Source organism: Doryrhamphus excisus, linkage group LG6 (assembly GCF_037039965.1).
Source record: "Doryrhamphus excisus strain RoL-2023G ecotype Guam linkage group LG6, RoL_Dexc_Guam_v1.1, whole genome shotgun sequence".
NCBI lineage: Eukaryota > Metazoa > Chordata > Actinopteri > Syngnathiformes > Syngnathidae > Doryrhamphus > Doryrhamphus excisus.
In genome coordinates, this window is record NC_136362.1 from 18429984 (window position 1) to 18446016 (window position 16033).

Here is a 16033-nt window from a genome sequence, read left to right on the forward strand (position 1 = left end):
GTGTGTGTTTGTGTGTGTGTGTGTGTGTGTGTGCTCAGGCAGTGTGCAGAGAGCTTTATATAGCCACACTTATCCAGGAAGGAGGAATGCCCTGGATGCCACTGACCATATTTGAACAGTGAGTCTGCTGCAGTGAGTGTACGCAGCAAAGCGTAACTGAGACACACTCACTCACCTCCTAGCAGTGTGTGTGTTGTAGTTCTACTGCTTCTCCACTAGTAGGCAATGTAATACCTTCCACTAAACTGCAAGGCCATGCCTCCGACACACAGTAACCCCCCTTACCCCCACCCCACCCTCTCTTTTTCCAGCACTTTCTGGTTTCTTCTCAGTGACAATCACCCCTGCTGACTTAACCACTGACTGAAAACCCGCTCTCATCTTTACTCCTCATCTTCTGCGTCCAAAGGTCACGGCACGGGTAGAGCGTGCACACTTTTGGGGGAGAGTGTGTACGCTGGAGTGTGTGTGAGCCAGTATGCCATGTCGTCCCCTGGCTCGTCGTTTGTGCAGATAAAACACGAGGATCTGCTCTTCTATGAGAACTGCGGAGGAGGCAGCTTTGGGAGCGTCTACAGGGCCCAATGGATATCTCAGGACAAGGAGGTGGCAGTGAAGAAGCTTCTGAAGATTGACAAAGAGGTAGGACACACTCATAATAAGACCTTTAGCAGTAGACATGAGGGTAAAATCATTAAAATCCAACTTCCAAAGAACTGCGCTCTTGCATGGTTTTGTTTATTTTATACATACCTCTCTGTATACCCCCATCTCAACTCCTTGTGTATGAAGACATTATAAATTCCCAGCAGGTTCCTCCTATTGTGCATTATTGTACAATTGGGTCACGCCGACTTCATATGTGTGTGGCCCCAGCATGGTAATCCACTCACAATTTCCAGTCATGCTATTAATATCAGAAATACTAGCGAGGTTGTCAGGAAGTTGGCTGACCTGTGGGTGAAAGGGCACGGTGTTGGCACTGTTGTGGCACCATAAGGAAACAGTATGATTCATCATCAATACTTGCTTCTTTCTTCTTTCTTACCAATGTTAAAACCCAAGCAGAGCGGGTGGGCTGATATGGAAAAGAGTGTGCATGCAGGTCAGTGCAGACTAATGGAAGGAATCCCTTAAACACATTCCTGCAAGCGACTTAGGTTCTAAATCTGCGGATTGTGTCTTCAAATTAGAAAGGCACACTGCAAAGAAGTGAAATTTAAGCCTATTAAAAAAAAAAAATCCCTCAGAACTTTGTGGTGCGAATTTCTCGACTTTATCACGGTTTTATATCGATATATTAATTTAAAAATCATGCTGTGTCATGGTTGAATTGTACATATTTTTGCCTAAATTAAGCATTTACAAGCTGAAAAGGGGAAATTTGCTGTCAATGTGGTATTTTACACTGGTCATTAGGTCTCAGAAATGTTACCGTAATGTTCGGTGAGACACATCAGACATGATCACCTGAACAACAGGCTCTTATTGCAGTTTGCAGTTTGTTTGAATGACCTCACAACAACAATAAATATAATTTATTAAACAGAGGCTACGGTAAGCAAAAACTCAACTCTGAACTGCCGAATTCCTGTTTGCTTACCAGCCATTTTATAGCATTTCTAGCAACACACATGAGCCTTGTTTATGTCTTAAATGGCTTAAAATCATATGAAGAGCTTGCAACCAAAAGGGGCTAAATCCATTTTGACTGATTTTGAGAAAATCAATGATTTTTAACTACGCACATATCAATCTATTTGGTCATCAAGTCTATATTGCAAATGAAAGAGCTATCAATATTGGTCATAAAAATGCATGCTATAAAAATCCTGCACACACCATGTATTTTATATATTTTTTTAATTAATTTTTTTTTCGGATTTAGCGCCTTTTGGCTGAAATAAATTTGAAGTCACCTTTAACTTCTTCAATGGCATTGTTGTAAAAGAATGTACGGTGCTTTAATGTGCTATGCTAATAAAATAATTACAACACAGAAGCCATTCTCAACATACAATACAAAATAATTATTAATAATTAAATTAATAAAAATTTTATTAAAAGCAGTGCTCATATTTGACTGCACCATGAAGGTGACAGTGACAAAAATCATCTCATTACAAACTCTTTACATTGTATGTTTTTTAGTACAAGTAAAATAATGTTTCTCATGAAAGTTGGAGGTGTCAAGGTAGAGACATGCCTTTTATGGCGTAAAAAAAACTTCCATGTTACAGAATACTGTAAAAACACAATTTGTGTTCTCCTGAATTGCATAACATACTGTAACTATCATACGTGTACTTAATGTACACAAACAAAACAGGATGCGCACTGATACTGGCTTTCTGTATGTGCAGTGCCAATTGTATTCTTCTCTCTGATTGGTCAGATTATCAATAGATGGGAAAACTTGGGCCAATCAGAATAAAGAATAAAGAAAGGGATTTAGCTCCTTTTGGTTGAAATCTGAAATGGAAATAGCGCCTTTTGGTTGAAAGCATAAATTTCATATCACTTTTTTTCATATTTTTTAAAATGATTTCAAGACCAAAATATGTGATTTGGATACACATGACAGAGGTCTATTAAACTCATGAAAAACATGCAACTTAGTGAAAATTGTATTTAGCGCCTTTTGGTTGCAAGCTCTTCATATACTGTATATCCGTGCATTTTCTATGCCGCTTGTCCTCACTAGGGGAGTATGCTGAAGCCAATCCCAGCTGACTTTGGGCTGACTTTTGGATAATCCTGCTAACTAAGTAATTATTGCTGGTTCAGATGGGCTGCAATGCACATTAATGAGTAGAACAGGATGGGCTGAAAACCCTGCAACTCCTGCAAGATGAGGCGAATAACAAATGTGCAGGCCTTAAATGCATTTTTGGGTGCTATTTAGCAGGATGGATTGCGGATTATTATGTTGCCCAGCAACAGTCACGTATTTTACATTTGGAGTGAGGCTGTTTGGATTAACGTCCTGTGTGTCACTGTGGTGCCGAGATGTGTTCAGACATGATAGGTTAAAGATTAAACTAGTAACTTGACTAACTTGTATATGCTCACAATGATTAAACTTTATTATCTCAAAGATCAGCTTTCTTTACTACAGTAACAGGATAGGAGGCTCAAACGTCTTTCTTTCTCTCTTTCTCTTCCTCTCTTGGCTCGTCTCTTCATCCAGGCAGAGATTCTCAGTGTTCTGAGTCATAAGAACATCATTCAGTTTTATGGAGCTGTGCTGGAATCTCCCAACTATGGCATCGTCACAGGTCAGACTCTTGTGTGTGTGTGTGTGTGTATGTGTGCATTAGTTGTCCTCTACTAACACATCCTCTTAAGTACATGAAACCCAAGAGCTTGTTTTTACGACAAAGTAGTTTGATTTTTTTTTTTTTTTTTTTACAAAACTAATGCACCATATACAGTAGAAGGTTATATTTGTGGTTCAGGATAGCTGAGACTTTTGGACTCACCATCTATGTTTCATCACCTGAATTGAATTTAGTAACTCAAAGGTAGGGTTTAAGTGGTCTTTGTCAACAAACACGCTCAAGGTAGAAATGGAGTTATTCTCTTTCATTCATCTTTTAGAAGCATTTTGAATTGTTTGGGTTTTTTTGCATGTAAAACTATAATTTTAAAACTCTATAAACATTTTTGGCTTTCTGGCGCAGATTCGTTGTATTTGCATTATTGCAAACATAAAAATATGTATTTGGTTAGAGTACATTTCAATTTTTTCCTTCTCAAACCGATTAAACTGTAACATTAAATACAACATACAACAAACAAATAAGATGGATGGATGGATGGTTGGATGGATAGATAGATAGATAGACTGATAGATCACTGTGCTTTTTTTTAAAGATGCGTTCACAGGCACTGCAATCGTGTGTGTTTACTCTTTGACTTGTTGCTACTTTCTCCAGGATATTTGTACAACTTCCTGTTGTAATAAGAAAAGACTATTAGACTATTAGTGTGTGTGTGTGTGTGTGTGTGTGTGTGTGTGTGCACAGAATATGCCAGTGGAGGGTCTCTGTATGAGTACCTGTCCAGTGAGCAGAGTGAGGAGATGGACATGGAGCAGATCATGACGTGGGCCATACAGATAGCTAAAGGTATGACATAATTATGTCAAAAATGAATCATATTCATGCATTTGTCTTTGTACAAGAAAACACTTGATATTAAAGGTCATCTAGTATGCAAAATGATGGACTTCTTAATAATGTTATTACAGTAATATGGGTTCCTTCATGGTGCAATACTATTGTCACAGACTGGTTGCTCATTAGCATTAAAGCTACAGACACACAATACGGTGTGTTCTTACTATATCAAATCCAGCATAAAATCTATATTTTTGGTAACAAACAAGTGGTAATACACTATTGTGGGACCTCTCAGACTTTTTTGAAGTCGTTAAGCAGTCTAATATGGTGTTATGAAGTATTTTAACTTTACATGTATCAGATATTTATGAAATTTACATACAAACAGGACAAAACTAAAAATGGAATCAAAGAAGGATGAAGTTACACAATAAAGAAAAAACAACACAACGTACACATTATTTACCAATGTGTATAAAGTCTTGTGTTATTATCTGTTATTAATGCTTATTCTCCTCCGACAGGGATGCACTACCTCCATGCAGAAGCTCCCATCAAAGTCATCCACAGAGACCTCAAGTCACGCAATGGTAGTGCAGCATTGTGCTATTATTTGCTGTCATACTTTGACATGCAGACATGTAACCTGTTGTTTCTTACAGTGGTCATGACGGCAGACAAAGTGCTCAAGGTGAGTTGTTTCATAAGTCACATTGAAGCAAATCATGAAGCAAAGCAAAGCTCTCAATTTACCAGTTGATCGTTAGAAGGCCTTAGGGAAGACCCAGGACACATTGGAGGGACTGTGTCTCCCCAACTGGCCTAGGAAAGCCTCAGGATCCTTCTGAGAATGAAGTCTGGGTCCCCTCGACCCGACCTTGGATACGCAGTAGAAAATGGATAGCTGGATGGAACCAAGTCATTGATGTTTTTTTTATCCACCATTGCAGATTTGTGACTTTGGAGCATCAAAGTTCTTGTCCCATACTACACACATGACGGTGGTGGGCACCTTTCCGTGGATGGCTCCGGAGGTCATTCAAAGCCTGCCTGTGTCTGAGACCTGTGACACATACTCCTACGGCGTGGTGAGACCATTTTGTCAGTGCTTTTATTGCTTGTATTTGGACAAAGGGTGTATCAATATGTGTTAATTGGGATACACTAATGTCTGACAATGGCTGGGTGTCAATTTAAGGTGGTGGTTCTCAATTATTTTTTCATTTCATTTCATTTCCTTCTGGGGGTGTCCGCCTAATTACTAGTGGTGTCATTCCAGTTGCAAACAATGCATTGACGTTAAAGTGAAAGAACCAACCTAGTCTGCTTTGTGACCAGGTTCTGTGGGAGATGCTGACTCGTGAAGTACCTTTCAAGGGCTTTGAAGGGCTGCAGGTTGCATGGCTGGTGGTGGAGAAACAAGAGGTACACACACACACACATATGCACATACACGCGGTGAGCATGTGGAGTACAGCCACCTGAGGAGGCTGCAGCAACAATGCAATGCTCTCATGATTTCCACTGTGAGCTGGTGAAGCCAGCTGTGTATTTTTAGTCGTGATGTCAGTCGAAGCCTGCTGGATACACAAGCAGTGCCACTTCCACAAACAGCCACAACTGTCAACATGAGGAGAGAAAAAAAAGAGATGCCTGTGGTAAACAGGTTGATGCTTACGTGTCACGTGTTTTATTTTAATCGTTCCTTCAACCAGTAAAGACACTCTTAAAGACACACACACACACACATGATGAAGGCCGACAAACAACTCACAGAACATGATTCCAGTGTAGCTGTTGGCTAATCTCCAAATTCTCTCCCTAAATAACTCCCACCCCCTTTTCCCAGTGTCTCTGTCCAGCCCCCCCCCCCAACTCTCACTTGATCTTGCGCTCCACGCAGAGTGGCCGATATTTTAAGATTAATCCTCAGGGAAAACAGTTTCCATTTACTATATGTTACTCTGGAACTGTCTGGGCTCATTCAGAGCTTTTTTTTTTAGAGGACATTACTTTTAATGGTTGTAACTGTATATCTTGTCAAGGGACAATACTATAGGATTTAATAAATGTAATAATAATAATACATTTTATTTGTATAGTGCTTTTCAAAATACTCAAAGACACTTTACAGAAGAATGGAGTTGAATAAAGCAAGTAAACAGAATAGAAGACACACCAAAATACAACATTGATTGGTTAATACACAGTTAAAACATGAGTAAAAGCGGGGCGGGGCACAGCAGTCAGATATAAAAACATTAAAAACAGATTTAAAGAGGTGGGTTTTTAGTTGTTTTTTGAAGGTGGGAAGGTCAGGGCAAGCATGGAGTGAATGGGGCAAAGAGTTCCAGAGGGTGGGGGCAGCGATGGAGAAGGCTCTGTCTCCCCAGGTTAAAAACGTAAAAATTTAAACTTGGATATACTGTAGAATAGTCAGTGTACAGCTACTATCCACTGAAAATGAGTCAACACACAGCCATTGTTGTGTATATACTGTAGCTGACAACACAAGTGAGTACCATAATAATTGTGTTTTGCTTAAAATCGTGGTGGTGGTAATGTAATGGTCTTGGCCTGCATGAGTTCAGCCAGCACTTGGGAGCTGTGGTTCATTGAAGGGAAACACAAATTCCAACATGTACTGTGACATTGTAAAGCAGTTGATCCTATTTCTTGGGAAACTCGGATGGCAGTTAATACTTAACTTAATGAGGAAGATGAAAGGTGCATCCTGAAGCAGGAAGGAAGGTGCAGCGCTAGGTTTCTTACAATCTGCCAGCTTTGCGGTGTCATCTGGTGGATTCCATGCCCAAGGAGATAAAGACTGCTCACTGGCAGTGTGACACCACTAAACTATGACGAGATTTCTCATTTGTAGAAAAGCTGTCTTGCAAGAACAGGGCATCCAGAAGCCAATCTGACCGTGAACTATGGCATTGCTACTATGAATGATGAGAAACAAATAATATGGCAGTGGCAATATGCAAGGCGTTAACAGAAGTGCTTTATAAACACGTTAAACCCTGCAATTAAATCTACCTTGATGTTCCCAGCAAGTGATGTGTGGAGGTTTTTTTAAGTCGGAGTTGAGCAGCTGCAGTGTGTGTTAATATGCAAGGAGAATCTGTAGAAGTTCTACATTTCATTAGTTACTAGATTCATCAGCTCAAAACAGGTAGATATTCGGTCTTGTCTGCACCATTAATAATCGTTATCATTAATCACCATCAACATGGGTCCAGTGTCCAACTATAGTGCATCGTGGCGGCCACAGCAGGTGGCTCCATTCGCTCTATGCTCTGGTTCTGCTGACCTCCAAAGTGGCACTGGGGCTGCCCCGGAGCACTGTCCACTACATAACACACCTCATACGTAGAGAATGTTTAGCAGCATGGTTGCTAAATTTAACAAGTAGTGGCACACATTAAAAGTATAAAGGCAGGAAAAGAAAGGTGAAGTGTCTCCCGCACGGGACCTCCACCTCTGATTGTGAAGCAGATGCACTTTTCCTTGGCATCTACCTTTCTGGTGAAACACATATGAGTGTCCAAAGTGTGGCCCAGGGGCCATCTATGGAAGGAGACTAGCAAAAAGAAAAAAACTTGCCTTTGAGAAAAACATGTAACAAACGCAGGGCGGCACGGCGGTCTAGTGGTTAGCACACAGACCTCACAGCTAGGAGACCAGGGTTCAATTCCACCCTCAGCCATCTCTGTGTGGAGTTTGCATGTTCTCCCCGTGCATGCGTGGGTTTTCTCCGGGTACTCCGGTTTCCTCCCACATTCCAAAAACATGCTAGGTTAATTGGTGACTCCAAATTGTCCATAGGTATGAATGTGAGTGTGAATGGTTGTTTGTCTATATGTGCCGTGTGATTGGCTGGCGACCAGTCCAGGGTGTACCCCGCCTCTCGCCCGAAGACAGCTGGGATAGGCTCCAGCACCCCCGCGTCCCTTGTGAGGAAAAGCGGTAGAAAATGAATGAATGAATGAATGTACCAAACGCCAATAGTATTATTACAGATTATCATAAATGGTTTATTCAGTTGCATAAAATGTAGAGAATAATATTGTTTAGTGCCAATTTGTATTTTCTGGCAACAAACTGGTTTTGTGACTCGGGTAATAAATCAATCGTCCTATACAAGATGTACACTGACTACTCTTAATTAAGTTTAATTTCTACATTTCTACATTAGTAGTCTCCCTCTTATTGAAAACGCTGATTGATGAGCTTCTCAGTTATTGTTGTGTGTTTGTGTTTAGAGGCTTACCATCCCCACCAGCTGTCCAGCAAGTTTTGCAGAGCTGATGAGGAAGTGTTGGCAAGCGGAACCAAAGGTACTCTCATGTCCATTACAATGATTTATTGAAACATATCAGAGTGATTATAAAAAGAGATATTTAGTTTGAACGCTTCTATTCTCAGGAGCGTCCACAGTTTAAACAGGTGCTGGTAACCTTGGAGACCATGGCTAACGATAGTAGGCTACCTGACCAGTGCAACTCCTTTCTACATAACAAGGACCAGTGGAGGTACATAAACACACACAAACACACACACACCAGTGCAGGACTTTTGGAATTCCACCAAAATTTAGGGAAAAAGACTCCTTTAAATAATCACCATTATAGTGATTTACTTCTTTTTACAATTTTACACTACAGAATGACAAAAGAATATGCATAAGGCGCATCTGCAGCACAACTCATGTCTGAATTGTCCTTAAGGTTAAAAGCGAGTCTTTTACTGCACATTACATCTTGATATGAAATATTATTATTTTTCCACTCATATAAGAGCTGTTTATGTCTTGCAAAGCTCATAGTCCCACACTGACACCCTCACATAGAAGCCTACGGAGCTGTAAAGTCTGAAAAGCTCAGGAGGGCTGACCCTCTACTCTGCTTCAGTCTATAATAAGCCCTCTGCTAAGTGTCCACGCTTGAGATTCCTCTGCTCCCCCCGTTGTTCTGGCTCCACGAGAAGGAGGGAAGGAAACTGTGCTAACAAGAAAATGTTGAGAGCAGGAGGAAAAAGTGTGAGAAATAATTGTGGACAGATAAGGGATGGGAAAGAGTGTCAGGAAAGGAGGTGTAAAGCCAGGACAGCTACTGTCACCAGTGCTTATAGTGACCTCTTGTGGTGTTAGATAGTGGTGCAGCCCAGAAGGTGTGGTTAACTCACGAAGTAAATAAATACATAAAAAAAAACCAAACATAATAATAAGGCAAATAATAAGACAAAATCCAAAAATAAACACAGAAAACGGACTGGACTAAATAAGAAAACGACACGTATAAATGAATGGATACACAATAATTGTAGTACTAGTGTCAGTATACACTAGTAATAGTGTCTATTGGAATCATTAATAAAATGTTAGCTATAATTACTACAAGTGAGCTGTTGATGAGCCGCTCACCAGTTGGCCTTGTGTGGTCTGTGGAAATACTCCAGGTGTGAAATTGAGTCCACCCTGGAGCGCCTTCGTAAGCTGGAGCGAGAACTCTACTCCAAGGAGAAGGAGCTGGAGGAGCGTGAAAGGAGGCTACGGCTGTGGGAGGAGAGGTTGATGGAGCGGTCCAACATGACTCCCAGTCCCACCTCCTTACTGATGGATGGGTCCAGCATGTCGCCAGTGAGTTTCAGTGGAAGTCATCATAACTTTTTAGGAAGACTTACTGTCATGTTTACCCACCCTACTCTCCGTCTCAGCAGTTCTTCTCACCGTTGTCCATTGGTTCCACTGGTTCTTCTTTCTTCCGTTCACACTCTCAAGACTCCAACAGTGCTGGGGTCAGCAGTGCGGGGGTCAGCTGCCTCCTTCGCACACTCAGCAACGGCGACAGCGAGAGAGGAAGTAGTGCCGTTCTGGAGAGGGGGGTGGGCTCTCTGGACAGCGGGCGGCTGCACGTCATGCTCCGAGGCTTGCAGGGGAGGTTCGGAGAGGAAGAAGACGAGGGCACGCTGGAGGAGAAAGGCTGGGGTCAGAGGGATGAAGGAGGGAGCATGGAGGGAGGACGAGTGCAGGTGACACTCCGAAGCTTCCCAGGGGGGAGGCTGGAGAGGGAGGAGAGGACCTGGGAGGAAAAGGACACGGAGAGAGGGGGGATGCAAAGAAGCAGGGTGACCACCATCCTCAGAGGCTACTCGGGGGGGTTCGGAGAGGTGGAGGGGGAGAAAGAGGCAGAAAAAGTGGATGAGGGAGGTCTAGAAGGAGGAAGGCTTCCAGCCATGTTTAAGGGTCTCCATGGCAGCTTAGGGGGCTTGGGGGACATGCTGTCCTTAGACATGGATGACATGGGGGAGATGGACAACATAGGGGACCTGGGGGTCATGAAGGTCAGAAGCGAGCTAGGAGTGAGGGGTCATAGGAGCGACATGGTGGTCCAGGGAGTCCGAGGCGACCTGAGCGAGGCCATCAGCCAAAAGATCAGAGGTGAGATGGGGGTCATGGGTCACTCAGGGGTGCAGGTGAGCATGCGGGCCTCATCCAATCAGAACTCTGTTAAGAGCTGCAGCGTGCGACATGGTTCCAAAATCAACATGGCCACTGCCGCTATGGACATGATGGAGCTGGACTGGTCTGACAGCGATTAGAAGGAGAGACAGCGAGGCCACGCCATTGTTGGTCTGGAGGTGCAAAAACACACTTTTGTTCAAATGTTCCTTTTGTATCAAAGCAATGCATACTAAAACATTGTGTACTGTATGTGCGGCCAAGTGGGAAGTACTTCACCTGTGTAGTTTACTGCTACATAACACACTGTAACTAGCGACTGACATTGTTTTTCTTAGCTTAGTTTGATTTCAGACAAACTGTGATTTTGTGTGTGAATTTTTGGCATTTTCATTTTTCAATAAAAAGGTTGATACAAAAAAAAACATGCCACTCAGGAGCCTCTTATTGGTAAGAATGGGGTCAAAATACATGCATAGCCGTAAATGCTCACAACGTATCCCACTGGGCATCCTCCAACTCACATTGTGCATGTTGTACAGCAGAACATATAAAGCCAAATTCCCTTAAGGTTGTACAATTTGGAAATCAACTCTCAACCACTTGGCGTTTTTTCACAACAGAATTGATTTTCTCATTCATTTGATCAAATTGCAAATGATAATGCTTAATATTAATAAATACACATCACCAATAAATAAATAAATATGTTACCAATAGTGGTTTAAAAGAACAGATTTGACACACAAATATCTACTTTTCACAATCACATCCAAATAAAACGGCCTAAAAATTGTCATAAATTGTTCAGCCTGAATAAAATACTGTAGGTTGCTGTCATATATTCACCTACATACACATAACACAGCAGTAGTAGTAGTAGTAGTAGTAGTAGTGGTGGTGGTTATGATAGGCTAAACATTCAATGATGGCTAATGTAGCTAAACTTTGTCAAATTACTATCATTAGCTGGCAAAGAACACAACTAGTTTGGGGCTGTATGTGTTTGTAGTATGTTCAAATGTTGGCACCCTCTAGGCAGCTTGGGGAACCCACTGCATACAGGGCCCTTTAATGTTAAAGTTAACTTATTTTTACACTTATATGACTATTAGGAATTGTATAGTGTTGTTTTAGAAACCATATATTGAATGTTAAGTTGCAAAAAGGTCTTATGAGATGGACAGTTTTATGAATTTGATGCAATTTTTATGATTACACTTTATATATACCATAAAAGTAAAACGATTAAGTTCCAATTTGTGTATACCTAATAAAGGGTAAAGTAATAGTCATGTCACACGCTGAGAAGCAGAGCCACTCCAGCCAGGACCCACTTGGCAGGTCGCTCTCTTGTCTTCAAGCTCAGCGTCCAAACATACGTGGGCCCTCTGATCTTGGTCTTGTAGAGAGGACACTCATAGATGTTCCTGGTCTCCTGGCGGTCGTTGGGCACCGCTCGGACAGAGATGACAGGCATGGCCGGTGTCAGCTCCTTCAAACGAGCTTCTGTGATCACTCCGGCCTGAGTATCCCATCTGGCTCCTATAAAGATGATGATAAAATGACCCAGATATGACGCAAAATGAGGCAAGGAAGCAGTCTGTAGGTAACTACCTTCCATGTAAAGTCCATATACATATGCTCCCTCCCTTGCAGGTTGGTTGAACTCCTCCTTAAACTTCTTGGTCACATCCACAGTCAAGTTGACTTTATCCAGGGGCCACTCGTTCTTACGGGCTAGGCTCTGCATCACAGCTACACATGGAAAAACATTGAAGTAAATATTTCATGCCAGTATTCCTACTGGGATGAGATCATATATCACCTGTGAGGAAGGACTGCGGGTTAAAGAGTCCACTCAGCCACACAACAGTGGGCAGGGACAGGTCTTGGGTCCAGCTGTCTAGTTCTTTACAGCGCTGTAACACATCATTATACCTATGCACGCACACATACACACATATTAATACATACGCACATACGCTGGAACTTCCAAATCTAAGCACCCCCACTTGAGCTCCACAAATGTGTGTTTTCTATATACTGGCACATGCAGGACAAGTGTGATTATTACCATAGAACCACAAATGACCAATTTAATCAATAACGTGTATGATAACAAGAAGCAACCAGCCATCAGTCACATGTGACACCTGTTCATTTCAGCAAAACTTATAAAACGCCACTGGATGACAGTGTACCTCAGCAAACACATTTTACTTTATTTTAGTTTTATTTTGTGTCCTGATTCCTTCATTGTAGTATGACCAAATGTCGACATAGTGTAATACCACCCCATATCACAGTGCACATGTCTCAGTAGTCATACATAAATACCATATAGCCAGGCTGTAAGTGGACGGGTAGGCCAGCTTGGTCCATGAGTCTGGAACGTTGTCAAGAAACAAAGCTGCCTGCAACTTCTCCATCTCAGGGGAGATGGCAAGCTCACCCTTGAAAAGAGAAGCTCAAATATGATAAATAATAGAATAGCATAGAATAGAATAACACGTCAAAAAGGTAAGCATACTTTAAGTCCCAGGTCCAGCTCCTTGAGGGAGCGACGTATCTCTGAGATGAGCATGTTCATGCGCTCACACTCCTGGAAACACACCAGGATGTAAGGCGAGCGTTCAGCTGTCTTGGAGGTGATGTCAGTCATGTTGTACTGCTCTGGGAGCTTCTCCAGCAACTCATCCAAGACTGTTTTCACCTAAAGATGCGGTCAGTAGTATGGATTCTCTCACAAAGGCTGATATGTAATAAATGCGGCAATGGATCTCTCAGCTGTTTATGGTTTTCTGTGATAAATCGACTGTAGGTGGATGTTACCTTCTCCTCCAAGGTCCCTGAAACACCCTCCCCCATCACAGCATCAGGAGCCTGCAGTTCCAGCAGAGTGTGGAATAAATTATCTGACGTCACAGTCAGGAAGTCAATTTCTGCATTGGGGTGCATCCCATAATGCACAGGACTCTCATGGGGCAGCATCTCATCTATGAAGTCATGATACCCCTGGAAGGGCAAAGAAAGTACCGGATCCAGTGAGTTCTACTTCCAATAAATACCTGGCAAAAAAACAGAATAAGCATCTCCTCCCTTTATAAGGAATATACATTTTTAGATGTAAAATATTTTCTTGAACAACTGACCTGGTAGTCCAGGTTGGATGGAACAAAAAATCCTGGTGCCAATGCAAGCTTACGGTCAAACTGTGGATAGAAATAAACATTAGTAAGTGCGGCTATCAAACATTTGCAACCATTTAGATCTTGAATACTAGCTATAAGTGCCTGGTTGGGCTGCATGTATTCTTCCAGGTAGGTTCTGCAGAGTCTTCTATCCCAGTCATCAGTGATGTGTCCTCCGTACATGATCTCACCAAACAGATATCGCAAATCTTCCCATGGCACCTTCATTAATACACATGAACGTTTTAACAGTGGAAAATGTATTAACTCCCTACTATAGTCTCAGCCAACCTGTGCATTAGCCTCCAGGTAGTTATACAGGACATTAACAGATATGGTTAGATCTCCTGTGTTGAAGGGATACTTCCTGTTCCACCCTTGGGGTCCAAACTTCCGCCTCTCGGCCACACAGGCATGGAAATAACACAAAGAGAAGAGGATGGTCTTGAACTCCTGCTCACGGCTACACTGGTCCAGGATGTCCTACACAAGCGACAACGACAACTAACTAATATCATTAGGCACATATTGGTAGTATTTGGATACTACTAACCTGGTCAAAGTTATCCAGAGCTGCATGCAAGTTAGCATGCATGCCTGTGGGAGGCTCATTGGTGATCTTGATGGCATTTTCCAGAATTCCCTGACAAAACAAGAACAGGATGATTGTACTTAAATGAACATCCATCTGACAGGGCCAATCAAAGCTCAGCAGGCAGAACGTATTGGATGACATTAGATTGTAATGTACACATTGAACCTGTGGAATAATGTGTTCCTGCGTGGTTGGTGCAGGCTCCGCACTCATAAATACTCTGTAGTCAGGATGGCTGTCCTCACAGTAGCGTTCCAGAAGCTTCTCCAGTGAACCCAGCCAGCGAGCAACCAGATGAATGTTCTGGAGTGATACAGATTAAAGGATGGATCATATTTCAATACCCTGCTCATTTCAGGTGGGAGATGAGTCTAGTAAGTTTTAATAAAATTCTGCATAAGTCTCATGCTGCGTACAGAGTAAATGCCCTGAGAAGCCAATCAAAGCTAAACCAAGATATGCTACAGGAGATTAAAGCTAAATTAAGCCATGTTAAGCAACGGTAAGAGGAGTTTAGCTGAGATTTTTGGATGTTACAACAAGCAAAGTAATGTAAGTAGACCTGCAATATAACCCAGTGACCATCCTTTGCAGCGGTTTCCATGGCAATCTCAGCCACAGCCTCCTGGCCCTGACCCAAGGACACGTTGTGAAGCTTGCCAAGGTCGATGGTGAAGCCCAGTTTTCTTCCTGACAAGAGATAGTATCACATAAACAACTTTACCACTCTTATATATATGCAGTGTACTGCATAGTACATGTGTTGTACCAAGAGACTCCACATCTTTAAGAGGGTCCACTCCAGGTGAGAGAATGAAGAACATGGGAGAGGCTGGACCACTTTCTCTGAAGGACTTTGCAAATTCTGTCTTACGACCTTCTGTATATTTCACCCCGAGCTTCTCCTCCACAAAATTCCTACAAGCCAACCATAATAAGAGAATTGAACTGTAAACCAGCTGATAGCGTGATCCACAGAGATACACCTCACCTGACAGCATAAGTCATACGGTCGGGTCGCAGAGCTCTCATCATGATGAGCTTCTGCAGGGAGCTTTTGCCTTTCCACTCCTGTGGAAACTTCTCCTTCTCTGGACACTCGGACTCCACCATCTTCTTCCAGCGCTTAGGAGAGCCTTCAATATCCCGGTCTAGACCCCTAAACTCATCAGTGAAACTCATCACCTAAGCAAAGTGGCAGAATTTAGCATATGAGTCAGTAATGTAGTGCATGTGTATGTTGTGAGTTCAGGTATGTACCTTGATGGCGCTCCATGCAGCATTGGAAAGAAAGTCCAGAGGACTGACATAAACGTGGTCGATGTTAAAGCGTAATAGAAAGTCAAGCTCACGTACATCTATCTCCTTACTCATCATGAACAACTGAAAGAAGAGATATTATTGTCACTGATGCAGACACACACACCTACACACACACACACACACACACACACCTGGAAGACCAGTTGTGCACTGAAGGTGAGCTTGTCCCTCTCAAAGAGCCCCCTGCTGATGTAATTGAAGGTGGAGTAGGTAACACAGTCTATTAGAGTGTTCACTCTGCTGGTCACGTCCTCACAGGCTTCAGCCATGTCCACCGCCTTATGGAAAACAACATTGAATGCCTGAGGAGGAAGGAAGGAGGAATCAGTAA

General features: G+C 42.4%; 2 protein-coding genes across 2 annotated transcripts in view; one reads left to right on the top strand and one right to left on the bottom strand.

Moving 5' to 3' along the window:
• Window positions 1–363: 363 nt before the first annotated feature.
• map3k20b (mitogen-activated protein kinase kinase kinase 20b) lies at window positions 364–11004 on the top strand. The gene is made up of 11 exons (XM_058069211.2): window positions 364–642; window positions 3191–3278; window positions 4029–4130; window positions 4649–4714; window positions 4787–4815; window positions 5075–5212; window positions 5463–5549; window positions 8393–8467; window positions 8556–8662; window positions 9588–9768; window positions 9846–11004. The coding sequence occupies exons 1-11, from the start codon at window positions 484–486 to the stop codon at window positions 10728–10730; spliced, it is 1917 nt and encodes a 638-aa protein (XP_057925194.2). The 5' UTR covers window positions 364–483; the 3' UTR covers window positions 10731–11004.
• A 751-nt stretch (window positions 11005–11755) lies between these two features.
• dnah9l (dynein, axonemal, heavy polypeptide 9 like) overlaps window positions 11756–16033 on the bottom strand; it is a 34173-nt gene continuing 29895 nt past the window's right edge. Inside the window, exons 72-87 of the mRNA XM_058068098.2 lie at window positions 15834–16004; window positions 15640–15762; window positions 15371–15564; window positions 15149–15297; window positions 14942–15069; window positions 14545–14682; window positions 14338–14427; window positions 14076–14267; window positions 13887–14006; window positions 13746–13805; window positions 13426–13608; window positions 13124–13306; window positions 12931–13046; window positions 12419–12531; window positions 12208–12348; window positions 11756–12135 (exon numbers count right to left, since the gene is read on the bottom strand). Of these exons, the coding sequence (XP_057924081.2) occupies window positions 11888–12135; window positions 12208–12348; window positions 12419–12531; window positions 12931–13046; window positions 13124–13306; window positions 13426–13608; window positions 13746–13805; window positions 13887–14006; window positions 14076–14267; window positions 14338–14427; window positions 14545–14682; window positions 14942–15069; window positions 15149–15297; window positions 15371–15564; window positions 15640–15762; window positions 15834–16004 (2349 nt within the window). The 3' untranslated portion in view covers window positions 11756–11887. The remainder of the gene's footprint in view (window positions 12136–12207; window positions 12349–12418; window positions 12532–12930; window positions 13047–13123; window positions 13307–13425; window positions 13609–13745; window positions 13806–13886; window positions 14007–14075; window positions 14268–14337; window positions 14428–14544; window positions 14683–14941; window positions 15070–15148; window positions 15298–15370; window positions 15565–15639; window positions 15763–15833; window positions 16005–16033) is intronic.